Raw genomic sequence first — 21,242 nt, 5'->3', positions numbered from 1 at the left:
CTCATCACTCGTGCAAAGTAGAAGCAAGTTGATGAAATTTTGCTGTTTGGCAAAAAGAAGGTCCGCATCGCACGCTGTTGCTGAAGCAGAACGAGTGTTGTTTTACTGCTGACAGCGTAGCCCCGCTAGCCCCAACCGGTGTGCGCAAGTCACTCGAGCCCCATTTCCTAAGACTCTCGGTGGATTTTGCATGCTACAGAGACCTTAATGGATTCCATTTAGCAATAGCCTACTTCAAAGCTAGCCTACAAATACCTCAGTCTCACCCTGCATTACAGCATAGCTATTTCCTGCAAGGACAGAAAGCCTCTCCATCTCTATTTATGATCTCTGTTTCTTCGTTTGATTTCTGTGGAACTATTTTGAAATGAAGCTTCAGTAATGAACACGAGCCAAAGATTTAGTCCAGGGTATCTCATTCTCTCTCATATCCTGCCAGACGAATAAAACTGTAAAAGCCGTATCAGTACGAAGAGAATCAGCTCTACCAGATGAGTATCTCCCTTTCCAACATCTGTCTGCCTCTCTAGGTTGTGGGATCCAACAGGAGCACTTGTAGCAGGATTGTCCCTGGACCATTTGTCAGCCTCCGTGATATCGGTAAACAATTTGTCTCTCCAGGTCTACAGATTTTTAAATAGAAATCAATACATGAAATACCTGGCCTAGCACAATTAAAGCTGTACCTCGGAGAGTACACGGGATTTGCTGAATACCATGGAGATAGTCTACCGATTTACAACGTGTCAGGACAAAATGGGATTAATCGCAAAAATATTCTAAACCTAGCACGTTTCTTATGTTAGCTTATTTAACTTCAGCCTGAGCCAGGCTCATTTTCTGATTTATCCTTAGTGATAGCTGCAGACTAAAGGCTTGATTCGCCTCTCCCTTGTGCTCAGCTTTCTCTCGCTCCGTTCTTCTTGTTAAATGGTGGGTAGCCTTTATAGTACCCACCCTGCTTCCGCTGCACCCAAACTCTTCAACTAAAAGTTACTCTTCAACGCATACCTTCTTCATCTTCCCCTTTTTTGTGAGGGGGCAGGTATTATCATCAACCACATATCAGCAGCAAACATCTCCTGGTCACTAGTTTACTTGAGTAAAGATTGACAGCACCTGACCGGGGTTATCTGACCCCCCTGCTACCAGGGCTGACTACACCGCCTTTTGAAGCAGTTTCTCATCTTCCAGGGGTTTTGAATTTGTAGTCTGTCTGCATTGCCACAGACAAAAGTTTGCAGAAATGAGATTTGTAGAACTTTTAAGTGCAATCGCCTTTTTCCGTGTCATTTGACAACTCTCATGCAAGTATTTCCACCTTTTACGTTTCCCAGATGTGTATTTTTTGCAGCATCAAGCATCGTTTATAGAGACCCCATCCTGGCTCCTGCTAGCATGACATCTTGTTCAGGTAAAAAGGTACACTCTACTCATTCATTATCTGTTTACATCTTAATTCTCACCTCAGGTATACCTATGCAGTAATTATGTCCAGGCTCATAATGAAATGTCTTTCCCTTAATGTCCGTCTCAACTCTCTCTTTAAAAAACAGCAACTAAGGACTTCCCTCTAGCTCCTTCCATCCTCCCCAACCGGTCATATAGCAGTCAAAAGGTTAAAAATGCAGAACAAATCTTAAGGCACTCCTTGCTATCGGCAGTGCAGGTGCTACCCATGAGTCATGCTCAGAAAAGCAACCTGTCCAAGACCACATACGGTCAGCAACAGCCACAGCTAGAACCACAGACTTTCAAATACTAACACTTCTGTTACTATTTCAGATTAAAGCTAATTTTACAAACAGCCCACGGTCCCCTTAAAAAAAAAAAAAACAACAAAAAAAAAAACCCCTCTAAAACCAAACTACATACAGTCATCGTAGCCATTGTTTAACCAGTACTGTGATCTTGCAACTGTTAACACAGGGCAGAGACAGCACTGAAGAACAAAGGTGAAAGTTACACTGGGGCTCGCACCAGCTCCCCGACTGACCGTGCTCATGAAAAAAACCCGGGCAGGGCAGATGCCCAGAATCTAAAGCATGGTATTTCCATCTGTGTGCACACGCTTAGGAAGCTACGCTGCAGCTGAGGATTTCTGGTAAATAAGGAAAGCTGATTGCATTTTATACGGAGTCCTAATGCGTTATTCAGTGTATGATGCACGAAATACACCGGCAGCTCATCAAGTTAATGGGATTCACAACAAAGGCAGGATGTTAGGAAAAAAACTTGCAAGTAACATTAGCTGCTAGGCTTTCTTGCCTAGAAATCCATACACTGAGTTGGCCACAGGAGATAAAATCAAAGAAATAAAGCCTTCTTCTATCTCAAATAAAAGGAGAAAAAACAAAAGACAGACACTTTGCATGGAGTAATGCTTGAAAAAAATCAAATTACTTGCCTTGTTCAATGAACACAGTGCTCCCTTAAAGAGAGACCATAAAGGCTTTTCGTAAAACATACCAACAAACAAAAAAACCCAAAACATAACACCCTGAAATCAAGAAGCAGAAGTACTTTAAGTACATCTGCTTTAAGTAAATCAGTACTTACATTAAGAGGCTGCGAATTGTAGTATCTACATCTAATTTCACAACCTTAAGTATCTCCTAGTGAAAGACAAGCTCATTCAATGGACATGCTATTCCAGCCAGCAGGAAACCTTGTAGGACAGATCTAATCCCCTACAGAAATGTCTTCCAAGATCTAAAGCAACTACAGCTATCCAAGACAAGGATCAGTATGGTAACAGCCAGTAGTTTAGCCTAAGTATACAGGCTCAGACAGCAGGAGCTCAGGAGGTAAAATGACAGACAGAACAGTGCGGATATCACCCTCCAACGTATACGCTGTTGTAAGTAAACAAAATGCAAAGGGTTCAGTCCACGGGTAGGAGCGGGACGGATGCAGAAGGAGAATCAGGTTATATTCCGGTGCTAGAGACAAGCAGAGCAGAAGAACAGGCAAACAAAAAAGCCCTCAAAGACAGCACAACAAACACGGAAACTGAGGAAATTCCTGACAAAAAGTGACTGAAAGTAGGGTTCTGCAGAGGGACTCCCACAGATCCAGAGACCTTCAGTCCACGCTCCACAGCGAGCAGAGAATTGCTACATGTTCAGCAATGCTTCCTGACCTACTGCCAATATGATTCCAGCTGGATTATAAAGGCAATCCCAGAAGCAATGCTAACAGCAGTATTTAAAGCCAAAAGTGCAACCAGGTGCTGGAGATATCCTCATCTGAGAGCAATGGGCAAGTGCAGACCATCAATAAAACATAAAACTAAGATGCATTACCACTTTGAGTGTATCATGGGTGAACAGCCTTGGGAGAAAAGGAAATTTTCAGACAGAAAGAGTTAGTGACTCATCTCTGGCACGGACAAATTCTATCAGCCCCACGGCATGCATAGACTAACTGTAAGTCATTAACAGATATCATGAAAAGCCATTACTTACGTGAGCTAGCTAACTACAAACACGATGAAGATTCTAGCTGTATCACACAAGTTTAAGTGTGCGATATAGCTATAAGACTCGGCAGATACAATGAGAAATAACTTCTAGAGCATACCATGCCATAGCATCTTAGCATTACCGAAGATCAGTCCTGCCCAGACTAAAATGCTGAACAGGATGGGAAGCCACAAGCAGCAGAACCATCATCCACTAGACCACAAGCGTCACGCTGTCCTCTGAGGAAAAGGCTAGTCTTGTGCATAAGCCCTGATTACATTCACAGGGGACAGAGAGTAAACCTCAGCAGTTAAGAGCTGAAGCTGTGAGATCAATACGTACTTCACAGCTGAACGTCTAAGAATAGTAGGGACACTCATTAGCTACAAAACCCCGACTGTATGTGTACCCACAATAGCACAAGGCACGCTGCAAATAGAGACTGCCCGAGAAAAGGAGGGCTCCCAACCTCAAGGAATCTCAGTTAACTCTCCAAGACCTAAAACTGCTAAATTCCACAAAATGCAGCTATATTCCTTTGTCACGATACACAGCAAGTCTACCATTCAGAAACCAGGATGTTTAAAGCACGCTCCAGCAAGAACTGCAGTTAAAGCAGGCCATAAAAGCTACGGCATCCTAACAATCTATCGTCAGACTGTGGCCACAGTACACCGCGACAGAAACCCTGCTTGAACAAGCTTTTTAGTCAGCTGACATGATACCTATCCCCTCGACAATAATAAAGCAGAGACAGCAAAGAAACTGTTGACAACGACAAGCACACGTGAAATACCTACCCAACTATGCTGGACCATTGCAATAAACGCTCAGGAAACAAGCAGCGTTGCAGAGCAGGAACGGATACCTAAAGAGTCAGGTCCTGCTTTCTATGACAGCGGGTCTTCTCCTTCCGAGGCTCAGCACGGACAGGACACAGGCAGCCAATCCAGACCAGCAGCCTGCTGCAACAAAACAGGCAATGACCCGAGGCCGCTGTACACAGCCGAGAGGGTCAGGGTAAAGGCCAGGAGCTAGCCCCACAGAGAGGACAAAGCCAAAGGTGCAGCGGAAACGTATCAGAGAGCAATAGCTATCGTTTCAAGAAACTAGCGGAGGCAAATCTGAACATAATTGTGGAAAAAAAAGAGCACACTGTCAGCATGCATCCATAGACAGTGCTGAAGCCAGGAGGAGTTAGGAAGAGCCCCAGCAATCAGGCGGGCTAACACAGGAGAATTGCTCAGAAAAAAGGACTAGAAAACCTAAGATACCGAACCGGAACAGAGGCAGAAGCCACATCCTCAAGCAGGCTGCATACTAGTGAAATTTTGGCTGTAACAAGTCTGTTACAACTCGTACGAGATCATGTTTTTAGTAGTTATTAAAAGACAAGTCACAACAACTTAGAAGGAAATTGGAGAGAAAAGTGCAAAACACAGGACAGAAAAGTCTGGAGAAAGCACAGGCACGTACCCCGAAGGAACTGCAGTGGCAACAGCTTTGTAAATAACTCTTAGGAACCAACTGCCTTTTTCTAAGTCGGTCAGTACTATTAGCCAGCAAATATACATGGTGCAAGCTGGACTACCTTGACGTTCTGGAGATACATATATGTAATGTACACCCTGCCTAAGACATTGGGAAGAGCAGTCAGCAGAAATCCAAGAAATGGGCAATAGCCTACATTCTAATTTAGCATGCACTATATTCTTATTTATGCTGCTGTCATATTATTTATAAGCATGGATTGAAACCTAGGCCTAAGAACGACAGAAGTCACCCACACACAACAGCCTAGACTTTTAGGCTCTGCACGTTACATGGATTTTACACCCATGCTGAATGCCAACCTAAGGTAAAATAAATCACTTCACCACTTACTCCCAGTATGGAATCCACGCTCCTTGTCACTACTGGATTTCAGTCAGAATTTCAGAGGAGCCATACCCACTTCAGGCTTACATTTGGCACATAAAGTACTGTGCGTGGCTTCAGTTCGCAGAATTCGTCATTGCTTTGTTTTCCCGGCACACTGCCAGCATCAGTACCGCTCATTATCGGCATTCAGGCCCGATAGCTCAGCGCTAGAAGACTGTTATCGCTCAGACACATCGGGATTAGTGTTATCCACGCGCTAATATTCACTCACAGAACAGAAACAGCTGGTGGCTGCACAGAAGACTTTCTCACATCAAAACCCCTCCCATCAGCTCAGCCTTTTCTAGTCTTTCACTTAATCCAACGGGGGCTTGCTTTATTCCCCTCCCTCCAGAGATCAAGATTCATGTCGTTCAGTAGAGCATTTATTAATCAGTTTAATGTTTTTGCTCTGGCAAAGCGAGGAAGCGACCTCTTCCTTCTTTACCTTTTCCAAAGCCATTCACCGTTAAAACACTAATGCTCTTCTCGCAGCCAGCTCAGGAAGCGAGAACTGAGGACACGATGACCTCGCGTGGCAGATTCTGCACATAGCTTCGCCACTGCCACTAGCTACAGGGACTGCAGCACGGTTTTTGCCATCAATTTTTATTTCAAGATTAAACTTGTAATAGGTTTCCTTTCCTTACAAACGGTGAGTTTTCGGTGGCCACGTCTTTCAGTGAACTAACTTCAACACAACTGATGTTGCACTGATGGCTTTTAGTATCTTTTAAAACAACTAAATAGTTTCTGTTGGCCATGAATCTGGGCCAGCGACCCCTTTCGTGAGGACATCAAAACATCCCAGTGAAAAACCTAAAACCAGGGCTGCCTTCATTCTCAATTATTTAAATAGAGCACTTCAGACCTACAAAACAGCACGTCAGAAGGCTGGGAAGATTAGTTAGTTAATATTGAAGACATAGAGAGATATCAATATTTTAAAGATGAAAAGACTGAGGCAAAGAGAGATTTGCTTACGGTCACGCAGCGAGTCTAAACGGGAGCTGGGAAAACAACCTTGGAGTCCCTACACCCAGCTACACTGAAACCTCTTGTCAATAGCAATTGCACACTGTTTTTTCCTAAGATATAACTTAATTATTACTACATACATCCTTCCCCGGTCTATGCTTAACAGTTTACAGTGAGTTTTCCTCTGTCATTTTTATTTCACAAATGGATTCCTGGAGTCTTTAATTACTGGAAAAAGAACAATCTCAATACTAATTGCATTTTATATACAATTCCATTATTATGAAGTCACCTTAAATAAAAAGAAAACAGTAGAAATAAGTAACTGGCACAAAATTATAGAAAATTAAGTTCTACCTACAAAATCGGTGGCTGTTCTAAGAAGCATTTATATTAAGAGAACTTAAAATCCACTGTACAAAAAACAACTACAAGGACAGAAAATAAAACAAGGCAACATTATGTCCATTGCTCACACGTGTACTTGCATAGCAATTAAAACATTACCAATCAGTATTTTAATCTGTACCCTAACTGGAAAAAACTTCACAAAACCTGCATACCGATTTCATCTCTGATCGTGATGACACTTGATTAAAACAAGCAAGCATTTCTAGCCTGTTCCATCGAAGTATCTCTTACCCCAGGGAAGAGAAAGGGACACGGCACTCAAAGACTGAAAAAACGTCATCACCAAACAGTAGGTAACAGTTCAGAAACCTTCCATATCTCTAACAGGCGAAAAACCAACACAACAATCCCGCTTTGTGGTAGCCTGGGAATAGATTTAAGCAAAGAAAAGAATACTGACAAATTTGAAAGTCTGAGGTACTGTTATTAGAGCTGTGAGGTTTAAGCTGACACACAGGCAGAACAGTCTAAGGACATCTCCCCTTCTGTTTATGCTGCGTCTGTCCTACCTACAAATAACTGCAGCTTCACGTACTTCAGCTCAGCTACTTGCAAAGCCCCCGAGAAGCTTGGGGGCGGGTGGGGTGTGCGTTTGGGGTTTGTTGTTGTTTTTTCTCCACAGCAATTAAAAACATTCTAATAATTGGTCATGACTTTGCTCCTTCAAATCCAAACTTGGCAGTCAGAGGTTTTGTAAAGCTTTCTGGAACGGGATGCAGATAACCTGCCACAGAATTTCTGTGTCCTCTGTGATGGGTTTAAAAAGAAGTCTTTATTAGAACTCAGACTTGTTTACTCCTTGCAATGAGCACTGTCATTCCAATTCCTGTAATTAAATCCACAATTTTGACAGCTGAAACTGCGGGAATAATTGCCCTGTTAGTCAAAATAAGTTGTTCCTGTTCAGACTGTTGCCAAGAATGTTTTAAAGGCTTCTACTATATGTTTCAAGTAAATCTGAACTGAATCTTCATCCATTCCACCTCACTTCATTTCTGGAGCAAAGATCTTAAAATCTTTCCTTTTACTAGGCAACCCTGAAGTTCAAAACAAGATTTTCTACCATGCTATTGCTACATTCCACTATAACATAAAACACTTCTACTGATCAGGAAGTTACACATGATACATTTTATATAATCCTGGGTGTCTATCCCATGAGCTCATTTCCCACACATGAAAAAAATCTGAAGGCAGTCACAGTGTTTCAGATGTCTTGGAGAACTTGTACACCAAACACACTGAGAATACACAACCTTAAATTCACCCATTGTACTAGTATTGCGTACCAGCCATCTACAACATTATTTCTTTTATGAGACAAGGGAGCCAACATTATTAAGATTGAAAAAGTCTTTCCAACCACTTTTATTTTTCAGTCAACGGTTAGAGAATGCCAGCACAATTCCAACCACAAAGGAAGAAATTTCATCTCAAATTAGCAGGTAACACAGGCACCAGAGCAGACAATAAAATGCTTTACAATAAAATCTTGCATTCAAAAGCCAACCGTGCAATCATTCTGAAATGTTTAAAGCAGAACAAAGCAGCTCATAAAGCACAGTACTTGAGATGCGTACCCTGTACAGTTTCTATTTTCTGCACCTGAAACAAAAGTGGCTCAGTTAATAAAACAAGATGCACTAAAACAGCAGCTACTCCACAAAGGTCTCCCCTTCTTACTAGAAGAAGATGAGAAAGGACAGCCTACTTCAAATATTGCAGGATCTTGTATAAGCACCCAGAAGGCCCCGTAAACAAATGGAGAAGGTGGAACAAAAGCAGGAAGCCACCTCTGACATCCAAAATGTGATTAAGGAAAGGTTTAGAAACACGTCATTTACAGATGGGGGCCATTTGCAAAATTTTCTTCTTCCTTTTACGGTACCCATCAAGCAAACATACTCCTCTACAGGAAAAGAGGACTTACCAACAACAAAACATAGCTCTCTTTTATTATGAGCTCAAAAGAAAAAAAAAATTGGGGGGGGGGGGAACCCAAACACGCTAGAGAATGGAAAGCCTCTTAATATCCTAGTTTGCAGTGCACAATGAAAACGGATATAAAAACTAATTTGCTATCTACAGAATTTCAGCCATATTTGGATTTGTTTTAATTCAGTGTATTCTGTGAAGAACTTCATCTATCAAAATTGTCAGACGACTTTTTTTAATAGCTTACAATATAAAACTCCAGGTTATATTAAAATTCCCTCACCAGCAAAAATGGTTTTTACTCTTTTCTTCCTCAGAACAATGAGACATCCATTACAAATCAATTCCACTAAAAAACCACTTAAGAAATCTAAAAAACCACTACCTTCTTGAAAATTAAATAGCTACTGGGCACAAAATAAATTAAAAAATACAATAAAATACTCCAGAAGAACTTACTGGTCTGATTAGAAACAGGTGCAATATTTGGCAACTCTCAGAATTCTAGTATCTTCAGAATTTGTGTGTTACTTAATACAATACTGAACAGACCTACTGATTTATTTAATAATTTCCCTATTCACAAAGTTTCTTTGTTCCTCACAATTAAATCAACAGGATTGAGTCCTGCCTCTCCAGAGGCCTTCTATAAAAGCAGAAGCTGTACTTCAGACTTTGATCGCACAGATGTTTGGAACAGTTTGACTCTGCCTGCGCTTCAGAGAGGATTATAATGTGCTCAAAAATTCTTTGACCTGCGAAAAGAAACAAATATTGTCAATCAAACCAAGTATTTATCAACAGAAATACAGAGCAACTACATTTACCTCTCCATTGCTTTATGCTTTACTACAACCTACAGAAACAGGCACTAGGAAAAATAATCTTAGGCTCGCCTATGCCATTTCTTGTCCATCAAGAACTTTTTCAGCCGCGGTACCTGTAATTTAGCAGGTGCAGAGACACGCATTGGAATGATGCTCATTCCTCCCGTGGTCCTGAACTACGGCCCTGCATCGCAAATGAATTCTCTTAAAAGCAGGTCTAACCTAAACACGAGGAAGATAATGACCACCTCAAAAGATCTGTCATTTGGAAAACACCAAGTCACACCCACTACCAGAACACCGTTCGTATTTAATGTCAATGAATAACCCAATGCAATAACAATTAGCATGTTCCCTGGAATTTGAGGTTGGCAAATAAATAACAAAACAATACCTAGCAAAACCATAGTGCTTGAAAAAAATCCAATACTGTAGAACAACACCAGTTCAGCTACTGTTGAACTCCTTTTCCAGTATTTGAGGGGTGGCTCAAATGGCTACAGCTACCAAAAAATTAACAGTGAAGTTCTGGCCCATAGAATGTTATCTAGAACCCCGCGTCGGAAATCCATGATCCTACACAGAGCACCAAGACCCAGTACGGCACCTCAAATAATCCATGCAATTGCATGAGCACTGGATCCAAAAGAGGCAGCATGCCAAGCAGCGGGCTAGCATTACACTTTTTCCTGGTTTCAGCTGGGACAGAGTTAACTTTCTTCTTAGTAGCTGGTACAGTGCTGTGTTTTGGATTTAGTGTGAGAATACTGTTGATAACACTCTGATGTTTTAGTTGTTGCTAAGTAGCGCTTATCTTAAGCCAAGGACTTTTCCCGTGCTCTGCCAGCAAGGAGGTGTGCAAGAAGCTGGGAGGGAGCAGAGCCGGGGCAGCTGACCCCAACTAGCCAAAGGGGTATTCCATGCCATGGAACGTCATGCCCAGTATATGAACTGGGGGGAGTTGGCCGGGAGAGGCAGATTGCTGCTCGGGCATCGGTCAGCCGGTGGTAAGCAACTGCGTTGTGCATCACTGGTTTTTCTTGGGGTTTTTTTTCCTTTTCTTTTTATATTCCTTTTCATTACTATTATTACTATATTATTATTGTTGTTAGTATTACATTTTATTTTACTTGAGTTATTAAACTGTTCTTATCTCGACCCATGAATTTTACTTGTTTTGATTCTCCTCCCCATCCCGCTGGGAATGGGGTGGGGAGTGAGGGAGCAGCTGCATGGTGCTTAGTTGCCGGCTGGGGTTAAACCACTACACATTTATAAGTGTGGTCACTTAAGACAACATCTTAAATTCAGGTCACTACCAAAGGTTGCAGGAAGACAACGTCCTGAGTACACGCTTCTTGCCACAGGTATACGTGCCTTTTCATTGTGCCCCCTCCACTCCCCCTCCCCAAAAGTAAAAGAGTAATTACTCCCTCCCTTTGAAGCGCAGGGGTAGGAAGAGGTGGCAGCGAGGGCCAGGCCACCTTTTTTAAAATACAACCACCCAGCAGATACAAGACCCAAGGAATACAGGCCCTAGGCCCACAACTCCTATCTCTCAGTTTCAAGAGCATCCTAGCAACAACACTGTGGTAGAGCATGAACTGGGAGCATTTTCCTCTCTGTCCACTCAAGCCAGACCACTGCATAGAAAGGAATCAGCAATTCACCAGAGAACATGGTACTATTCTTTTGGCAGAAGCTCTCATACACAAAGCACATCTGTAAACGTTTTGTCCAAATTCTTGATGTGAAATGGAAACAGATCTTGGATCACATTCTCCAACTGTGACCCTTCCCTTCCTAGTTCAGGGCTCAAGGAGGTGGAAGAAAAAGAGGTCAAATCCCTTCACGTAGCGAAGGGAACACGTAACTGTGCCAATACTCTAACTTGAAAGGTATCATGAGAAAGCCACCCTCCACTTTAGAAAGCAGCAACAGTAATACCGCATGATGAACCTTATCACGATTTACACACTAGGCATAGTTTCAGGACGGGCCTCTGAAAGCGAGCATCGCAACAGAGATGAGAAGGAAGCACACAGGTTTTGGGTCCCCACTGGACATAAGCATACACTAACGGCCAAAGCACCCAGCCTCGTGAAGAACGTAGCAGTTCTGGGATTCCACTTAGGAAATGCCAAAAAAGTAAGGCCAACGCAGGGCTTCGGCTGTTCCCAGGTAACCTGACAGCTACACAGGAGTAAACTCCTCTGAAATCCCTATTCAGGTGCCTGAGCCTGGCCTTATCTCATGGTGCAGATGGGAAGCATATTCACTCCACAGCTGCGCTGTCCAGTCATTCCATCAATTAACAAGCTTTGAAAGAGCAAATACCATGAAGGCTGGTTTTAATCAGGTGAACAGTTCTACTTCTCAGTGGAGAAACTCAGATCAAAGGACAAAGCTGCTTTGCTCGTGAGGCAAACAATTTACTTCCGAAGAGCGGAAAAACGTGCACATACCATTGCTAAGGTCTGTAACTCGTTGCAACTACTCAAATAAAAGTCAAGTTGTCCTCAGCTGAATCCCGTCAAGATTCAAATACCAAACACCTGAGCAGTTAAAATGTTGACAGTTTGGCCTAGCTTTAAAATATATATTACACCTTTTTGTGCTAAGCATTAGATCTTCTTAATGCAAATAGAAACCTCAACTTGAATTCTTTTTATATCGAATAGACATTATTTTTTCCATGCTTTCCAATAAAACTAAAAAATACTTCTGATTTATATTCTGCATTACTTGCTAAACAAAAAGTAGAAAGCTACATTTGAAAAGTACTCCCTGAAGTTTCAGACCAGTGCTTTTGAGGAAGGTTTTGAATAACACTTTAATAAACACAACCGAAGGGAAAAACTTTAATGATAGTGCCAATTTAATAAACAAGACTAAAAATAAGCAGTATTGCAGCAGGCTACAAGACTGTTCATTATCTGAACGTAACTCCACGACTTAAATATTTTAGAAGGATGATTATACAGTGAAGTACATTTTTAGTGCAAAGGACCCCTATTTGCATTAGCTGTACTGCCCTTTGCTGTGACACGCTAAGCAGCAGAGAGGATAGCCCATACTCTCTTTTGTTTAGCTAGAAATATCTGCAAAACCTAAAACAGTTTGCCATTGGCTCACTGCTTTGGATCAAAATTCGGCTGCAGGTTCAGTAAACTCATCCTTCAATTTTCAGGCGTAACGGTTTTGTACTGTATTTTCACAGTACCTGGCCCCAAAGTTTTTTTATTGACTAGCACTGTAGGTTAGACACTGTCACACCTAATACAAGGAAGACTTTAATCCCAGACATCCAACTCCGATCTCTGTAGCCTTCTTTCTCTCTCCCTCAACAGCTACCTTCATCCTCTCCCACCCCCACCACATTTCTTAGGATACCTGCACAATGTTAGAAGCAGGACGTAGCAAATAACAGTTCTTTTAAACAGCTGAGGGTTATTTAAATTAGAAATTATATTTGCAAAAAAACTACTAGCGAAAGTCTTCTCAAACAAGCCTGCAATATTTCCTTCCCTTTTTTTTTTTTAAATGGAAAATTAATGTAGGAAATAGCATGAAGAAACACAGGTTCTAAGTCCAGTCTGACTCCAAAGAATACCACACTTTGAGATGCAAGAAGTATCCTGAATTCATTCTGACATGCTGGCAATAAACCTAAATCATCAGTTTGTTCTGCTTGTGAAATTTTACCTTTTCAGTCATGTGATCATATCTGCCTTTTTTGCCTTTGAAGTCTTCATTAACATCTAACGTTAAAATAGGTATTTCCTGGAGATACTCAAAATCCGTTCTGTATTGGGAAAGGAACAAAGAAAATATTACTAGCTGAAAAAAAGTATACATTATTCAAGTCTCTGTCAGCATTTTCATCGTTAAGAATCCCATGAAAAGAACTGCATATATAAATTACAGCCACGAATTCTGAATATAAAGCAGCTTGAATTTACAGTGTGGCTCCTAGGATATATTATTAATTCTTGAACATTCTGTTCCCCCAGCGCCTAACGTTAAATTCAACTGTGTATTAAAATTAGTTCAGCTGAATCCTCTGCTATTCAGAGCTCTATGTGAACTCAAGACACGTTGAATGTCCTAGCAAGAATTAACACGCTGTCAAGTCAGTACTAAGGAAGTTTAGATAGAAATATTCCTGGAGTTTAACTTTACATATCATAGGAAAAGCTGAAGTTTCACTGGTGGAAAAAGCATTATGGAACATCCTTACAAAGATTTACCCATCTTTAAGGAACCATTAAACAAACCCTACCGCAGCGTCCTATGCTGAAGCCAACTTTCGTGTTTGTAATGAAGCTTCTCCAGATATTCAATGGGAATTTCTTGCTCTTCATCTCTTCCACGCAAGTAAATCCTATTTAAGCATTTCTAAAGGCAAAAGATATTAAAAAAAAAAATGATCGGTTGTTTTTGCAGACCTACAGAGGAAGACTAGTTTGCTGAAGGTTTTTTTGCCAACCCTACTGTGCTCGATATGCCACTCTTTGCCAAAGATGAATATTCAACTTGCTAACTACCTTGCGAGTATAGAAACATTATGCCACGTTCAGCTGATGGAGCCCACAGACTACACACAAAGTCAAAGAAGGACCCAAGGAAATGTATCGCATTATTGCTCCGCTACAAGGAAAGGTCTCAAATAAGCCCTTTATTAAAAAAGAAGGGATACCAGTGTATTGCATCAAAAGAGCACAGAAATACCCATTTGACATTACAGACAGGCATTTCAAAATCTCATTATATATTTCTGGCTCTTAGGAACCCAATTTTCACATGTAGTAAATCATTTGTTCCTGTCCTGAACATATCCAAAGCCTCAATAACAAGCCAATCAAAACTGTTTAAAACTGTTGTACTTTGTAATTTAAACACACGTTCTTGACTTAAAGAGGAAAAAAAAAAGCCCTCAATAGCGAGCCTAGGAAAAAAGCCCTCAGAGAAACTCTAGCACATTACATAACACAGTTGTTTACAACAACAACAAAGTCAAAAGCATGAAAGTTGGAAGTAAGGAAGTATGGAAGCGACCTGTAAGTTCATTACTGCAATTAGAGCTCTTCTAATGTTCTTATGTTTCTAACGCTCTTATGTTTTTCTCTTCTTCATGTAAGTTTCACACTCAAAAGATAAATTCATTATGTCATTCTCTCCATGCCCAGAGATCAAAGCATTGTCATCACGCCTCACATACAGCAGGCGCATTCATTTGGCTTAACTCCATTGCTCCAGGTGAAAGGGCTTCACACATACACAGCCCCGCAATCAGCTGTGACATTAACTGTACGTTGTTATATCTATCACAGCAATGTTCCTATAGCTATTTTGTACTTGCCTTTTTTTTTTTTAGCTCCAGTGGTATTTTCTGGTTTGCTCATCATATAGTCTGTTTTTATAATTAGAAAATCATTATCATCACATTTTATTTAAAAATACACAGGCTACATTTGGAAAAACATTATTTTTTTAAGTATTTTCAGACTGTATTGGTCATAATTCAAGTACTATAGTCTTCAGGGGAATACTACAATCCGAACTGAACCCTAATCATTAGGACTCTTACAGTGAAAGATACGGGTAGCTCAAGATTTTGAGATTACATTTCAAGGAGAATTTCTCAACTGTTTCCTTGCCCGAGACGTTCAAAGCAATCCCTAAAACAAAGATACAGTGATATGCAATGACACACAATTGTGACCTTACTGGCATTGACTGCAAGCATATTATTCTTTTATCATAAAAAAGGTCTAGAATCATAGTTAAACCCTAAATTTTTTTAGAAAAAAAAAAACCCAAACTATCGAAACATAGAGAAAGATCAAGTTTTACAGGCAAGGCATAGTACGCGTACTCTCATTCTCGGTGCGGTCATAAATTTTTATTGCTCACCTCGGGAGTGGCTCTGAGATAAATGATCCCATCCAGTGCCAGGCTTCGACCAAACTGCTTATTCATCCAGTCATGCCAGTCTTGGTAAATAGTCCATTCAGTTTCATTCATGCAATCAGACTCATATAAATTAGCTGCAAAGATGTATCTGTGAACACAAAATAGTTATGTAAACAAATATTAGCTTGAATACAGTTATTACTTTGTTTGCCTGAAGTACTGCACAATAACTAGAAGAGAAGCTGAGCATAATAATTCTGTGACTTCTTTGATGTATGCTCGGACTGGAAATAAGCAGCTGGTATCCCCATCCTGTAACTATGTCCACTGCAGTTGCCCATAGCAGTGTCCGCAAAAAGCGGTTACATTTGCAGCTCAGGTATCTGTTCAAGAATAATCTGCAAACCACTACTGGTTTGTACACTGTGGTCATTTATTTACAATATATTAGAACACAGTGAACACCCAAGGATTATGTGATGGGATTTAGTTATCAAATCTAACCTTTCAAATCCAGAAACAGAGGGTACGGCAATGTGAAATAGCTAGACCTGTTTCAAGAAGCATAAAAGAAAACAAGACTAAGTGACAAAGAAAGAAATTGCTCTTGACTCTTCTTGATGCCTACTCCCCTCTTTTCTCTGAAGGGAAACGTGCACGCACAAATCATAAAAAAACCCTACCCACAAAGAATGAGAAACTACACGTAGCTAATCAAGGTTATACAACAAAACCATAAACCCTCAAACCAGTAATTTTACCTTGCTGCCAACACCAACGAGAGAAAGATAACAAAGCACTTACTGAGGTTACTGTGATTCGCCAGTATCAGACTTATGACGAAAGGAGGTATAAAACTCAGTCACGCTCCGCTTTTTATTTATTTATGCGCTTTACTTAGGACAATTTTGATCTTCACTTTAAGGACTTCAGTCCAACATACCTGTCACTGTAGACAGATCGCTCGAAGAAGACCACAGGATTCTCTGCCTCCCTGAGTTTGCCATCAAGGGATCTGAGCTGAGCTCGGATCCTGCTGAGACATGCATACGTCTGAAAAGTGAAAGACCACCTCTCTGGTTTCTCGTACATCATCCGAAGGACATTTCCCCCACTCTTCTGTGATTCAGTCAGCTCCTGGTTTTAAACAAATACAGTGACCCTTTAAGTTGAGAAGGTGGACGATTAACGTAAAACACAATTGCTCTACTAGGTTAAAGCTGTTCAGCCTTTATTTCAGGTTAACAATTGCATCATTTACCTCTCAACCCTATTTGTAATACAAGGCATAAATGCCAGTAATGTCATTCCTCCCACGGGACTGAGCTGAATAAGCATCTCTCTGCAACCTACAATGTCAAAATGCTCAAGTACCAAAACATTGTGACCACTATTTATAACCTTTAATAAAAAAAACAACATTCTATCAGTACAAAAAGTCAACAACATGGCAAAAAAAAATCCATGCTCCTTTTACTCTGCCAAGGCCAAAGATCTCCCTCACCTCAAGGCTGCCATTAAAGCTCATGGAAACTGAAAGCTGAGTGCCTCAGTTTTACCAGAAAACATGGCCTACCAAAGATGATTGCTTCTGTCTGAATCTTTTTGCTACACTAACACCAAATCCAAATATTGACATACTTGCAAAAAACTAGAGATAGAGGTCAACGCCTAGGTGATAACAGTTAAGATTATGGAATTCCAGGTTTCATCCTCACTAGAGGTGAGCTAACCGTACCTACACTAGTAAACCAAACATGCCCAGCACCACGCTCCGACGCTGTGGCCAAGCGGCACGCAAGAGCCATATCCACAGCACTAAATTTTCTAAGCCTCCAAAAGGAGGTAGCTACATGCAGCGGATTTTCGGCAAAGTCCCCGGGCTATCCTACTGCCCAAACCACGCCTGGGAACTGCTTGGAAGAGTTCTAGCTGGCACGGGACAGAAGTGTGCTAGGGACAGGGGACATGGCCTGGTTCCACTATCCAGGATAAGCCCCCTACTCCGTAGTCAAGTAGAGAAGATGCAGCTACAGCGATCTTTCACAAGTCAGAAGACCCTTACTTATCAGTTTCACCAGTAATAAATAAAAGATATAGAACTATCCTCTGGAAAAGATTCCAATATCCTTAAAAAACACTGTATTAAAAAGCATAGCACTAAGCCATCTGAAGTATTTCAGGTGCAACTTTCGTAAGAACAAGTACTACAAAAGCAATAAGACACACCTCTTTCTATGAACACACACGTAAAAATGAACTTCCCAAATCCTTTTTTTTTTTTTGGTACTGGGGGACAATGAAAGTACCAACTTTAATAGAGATGGAAAAGTGAAAGTCTACTTTTGGTATTAAACTATACAAAAAAAAGCAATTATCAGGATCTTGAATGCTGGTAACTTTTCTCAGAAAAGGGAAGGAAAAGGTGGAAAAAAATAGGCAAAGGCCTATTGTTCAGGCTGTACAATATTCCTACTAGAAACACAACTGGCGTGCAGTACCGTGCTGTTTTACGGCAGCTGTTGCTATTACTGCGTGAATTAGCCAACAGCAAGGAGAACATTACAAGCTGCTGACAATGCACACAGGACTGTAAGAGATACCTACAGACACACGCACAAACAGCTTAACACACGGAGTACAGTCTTGTCTCGAGGAACCTTTTTTGAAGCGTTTCCTGCCTAATTTTAGGAGTCGTATATAACATTGTATTTCTGCAAACCAGCCAAAGCAAAAGGAGAAAAGAGCAAATGAGTAAGTCCAGCTTCAGGAATGGTTACGACGGATTTGAAATTTTATGTTAAGCTTACTGGACCTGACTAGGATGGACTTAACTTTCTTCATAACAGCCCATACGGTGACATGTTTTGTGTTTGCGGCTAAAACAGCGTTAGTAACACGCCAACGTTTTGGCCATGGCTGAACAGTGCTTGCACAGCTTTCTCCCTTTCCCACTCTGCCCCCCAGCAAACGGGCTGGGACATACAAGCAGCTGGGAGAGGACACAGCCGGGACAGCTGACCCCAACTGCCCAAAGGGATAGCCCACACCATAGAACATCATGCTCAGCAATTCAGCTCAAGCACTGGAAGAAGAAGGAGGGGAGGGGTTTGTTTTCCAGGGTACCTGTTGCTCAGAGCCTGGCTGGGCATTGGCCTGCTTCTAGGAGGTAAGCAATTGCCTTGGCATCACTCCTTTCTTATCCTCTTCCCTTTGCTTATTGAACTGTCTTTACATCAACCCATAAATTGTCTTGCCTTCTTTCTTCCTATTCTCTTCTCCGCTCTGCTGGGGGGGGGGGGAGCTGGTGTTTGCGTGGGTCCTTAGCTGCTGGCTGGGGTCAACCCACCACACTAAATTAAAAAAAAATATCTTTAACTTGAAGTTCAAGTCTATTAAACTAGCTGGTTAGCTTAGTTCTTAAAAGTGAGGACTTTAGTCTGGTTTTGTATTTGGATTTACTTTAGTATCATGAAGAAAAAAAGAAAAGAGGTGTCTAACTCTGAAAAAATGTAGCTGAGGAAAAGTTAGAAACAACACACCTCCGTTAAAAGCTTGCATTTAGTTAACCAAAACGCATTGTACTTTTTGCCAGATATAGAAAAGAAAAATCTTCTACAGTTCATCAAAAGCTGTCTACACAGCGATGACTTTGGCCACTAGGTAGCAGCTGGATTGCCAACAGAATTACAGGCAGCTGACAGAAAAAACAACACTACAAACAATTGAGCAGTAGTTCATTATTTCCTAGGCATTTCAGAGGACACCTTCCAGGACACCCGGAGAACCCTCTGCTCCCACTAACCTCTCACCTGGTTAGTTCACAGTTGCTAAAAGTAACTTCTGCCTAACTTTTTTCCATCCCTTGCTTTTATATGTAAAATAGAACAGGCTTTTACCCCTTTTATAATTTACGTCCTGACGTTGAATAACATTTATTCTATAACACACCAAGCAAACTGGAAAACAGGAACTCAAATATCGTGCTAAGACTCAGCAAAAACATTGCTATCACGTACATTTTCTAAAATACCAGTCTATCAGATACATTGGTCTTCTGAAATTAGAAGAAGATTTGACTTTTTTTTTTTTTTTTTTTTTTTTGAAGTTTCACCTTAGTTTCTCTTACCATACCTCACAATCCTCTTCAGAGTTTTGCTGAACATTGCACCATCTAGCTACAGGCTCAGGAACAACTTCCCATTCCTCACCAGCTTGTTTGAGAATATTCACAAACGTCGATTTCCCTGCAGCTGTAGAAGCAGCATTCAGGAAGAACGGCAGTCAAAAAACACCAATAGCATCGTTATTTAACTACTGTACAACTCTGGTTTTAAGTCCCATAAATACATCTCCCACACCATGAAGTACTTCTGACTTGGTGACAAGCGTGAATCAGAGAGCACGGTGTACCACAGATCATCAGCTAATTGAGCAACAGGGGTTTTCTTTTTTACTTTGCACCACACAACGCCAATAGCCAATTTAACAAAAATCAATAATGACAACAAGTCTCAGCCCAGATCAATTATCTAAGTTCTAGATAGTTACATTTGCAATTTGAACACCAAGTCTTAAATTTTTAAAGATACTTAGTGGTCCAGTCTCAGGCATGAAGTTGCAGCCTTCCTAAGCTATTTTAGAGGGGAAAAAAAAAAAGCAAGCTATAATGAAAGAAAAATAAAGCAAGTGATGGTTTCTCAAATGAAGATACAAAGATGCATTACTAGTTACTTCCTACAGCACAGCAATCAGTAATCTGCCACCAATTGAAAAAAAGCTTAGGAAATTTTAAAGAGAGCTACTTAAACCTGACAGAGGTCAATCAGTTGGCTATCAACCACCAAAGCATGTATCAGTAAACCAACTGACACCCTGACAACTCCTATCCTCAATTTTAAGCACAGCCTTTTGCCAAAAAAACAAGGGGAAAAAAAAAAAGGAGAGTATCTCATTATGAACTGTTCTTTACAACAGTTAAACAGGCTTCTCCTGTTAATTAGCAGGAGTATTGAACATTACAAGTCTGCATTCACACAGGTGTTTTACACTACAATCAGGAAAGGTGCGAGAGAAGTCTTATCCAGGACTTCACCGCATCTTTAAAAAGGTAAGTTAAAAACTGTAATAGAAAAGTTGGTTTTTTTTCTTCTCCCAAACCTCGTCATTTTTATAGCATTAATTCCTGCGGCGTCAGCATAGTTTCTGGACTTATTAGTTGGCTTGTTCGCGCAACACAGCTCGCCTAGCTAACTGCCGTCTCCTAACCTGACGAAAAGCCTTTTTCGCCGGGAAAAGGCGAGGAAAACCCTGTGGAAGCCTCCCCGCCGCCCCACGCTGCGACGGCGGGAAGAGCCCCGCCAGAAGGGAGGGATGCTCCGGCCACGAGTGGGGAAGGCCGCAGAGCTGCGCTGCCCCTCACCGCAGCCGAGGCCACCGAGCCCCGCTGGACGCCGGCCTCTCCCGCCGCCTTCAAGCCTCCCGCGGGGAGGCGACAGGCCCGACTCACCGATGTTGCCCTCCACAGCGATCTTCTTGATCCTGCCCTCCAGCCGCCCGCGCTTGGGAGGAGTGGCCATGGCGGCGAAGAGGCGCGCTCTGCCCGCGGCCGGAGGAGCCCGGGAGAGGAGGAGGAGGAGGAGGAGGGAGGAGGAGGACGACGGGGACGCCGCCACCTGCGCGCGAGCCCGCCAACGGCCGCAACGGAAATAACCGCCGCCGCGCTCGCGCCCAGCCCGCACCCCGCGTTCGAATTTGGCGCGCGGCGGGCTTCACAGCCCGGCCCCTCACG

General features: G+C 41.7%; 1 protein-coding gene across 2 annotated transcripts in view; it reads right to left on the bottom strand.

The window, feature by feature from the left end:
• The window catches only part of DCK (deoxycytidine kinase), a 28,365-nt gene extending 7,266 nt beyond the window's left edge, over positions 1-21,099 (bottom strand). Inside the window, exons 1-7 of one of the 2 annotated variants that reach the window (XM_050895931.1) lie at positions 20,961-21,099; positions 19,586-19,704; positions 16,395-16,588; positions 15,452-15,599; positions 13,818-13,933; positions 13,241-13,340; positions 8,771-9,463 (exon numbers count right to left, since the gene is read on the bottom strand). In XM_050895931.1, the coding sequence (XP_050751888.1) occupies positions 9,437-9,463; positions 13,241-13,340; positions 13,818-13,933; positions 15,452-15,599; positions 16,395-16,588; positions 19,586-19,704; positions 20,961-21,030 (774 nt within the window). In that variant the 5' untranslated portion in view covers positions 21,031-21,099 and the 3' untranslated portion in view covers positions 8,771-9,436. Of the gene's footprint in view, positions 1-8,770; positions 9,464-13,240; positions 13,341-13,817; positions 13,934-15,451; positions 15,600-16,394; positions 16,589-19,585; positions 19,705-20,960 lie in introns of those variants that run through there. The other variant, XM_050895930.1, reaches the window with a different exon arrangement.
• Positions 21,100-21,242: the final 143 nt, after the last annotated feature.

Source organism: Gymnogyps californianus, chromosome 4 (genome assembly GCF_018139145.2).
Source record: "Gymnogyps californianus isolate 813 chromosome 4, ASM1813914v2, whole genome shotgun sequence".
NCBI lineage: Eukaryota > Metazoa > Chordata > Aves > Accipitriformes > Cathartidae > Gymnogyps > Gymnogyps californianus.
The sequence above is the reverse complement of the archived record's forward strand: the minus strand, read 5'-3'. Positions and strand labels throughout refer to the sequence as shown.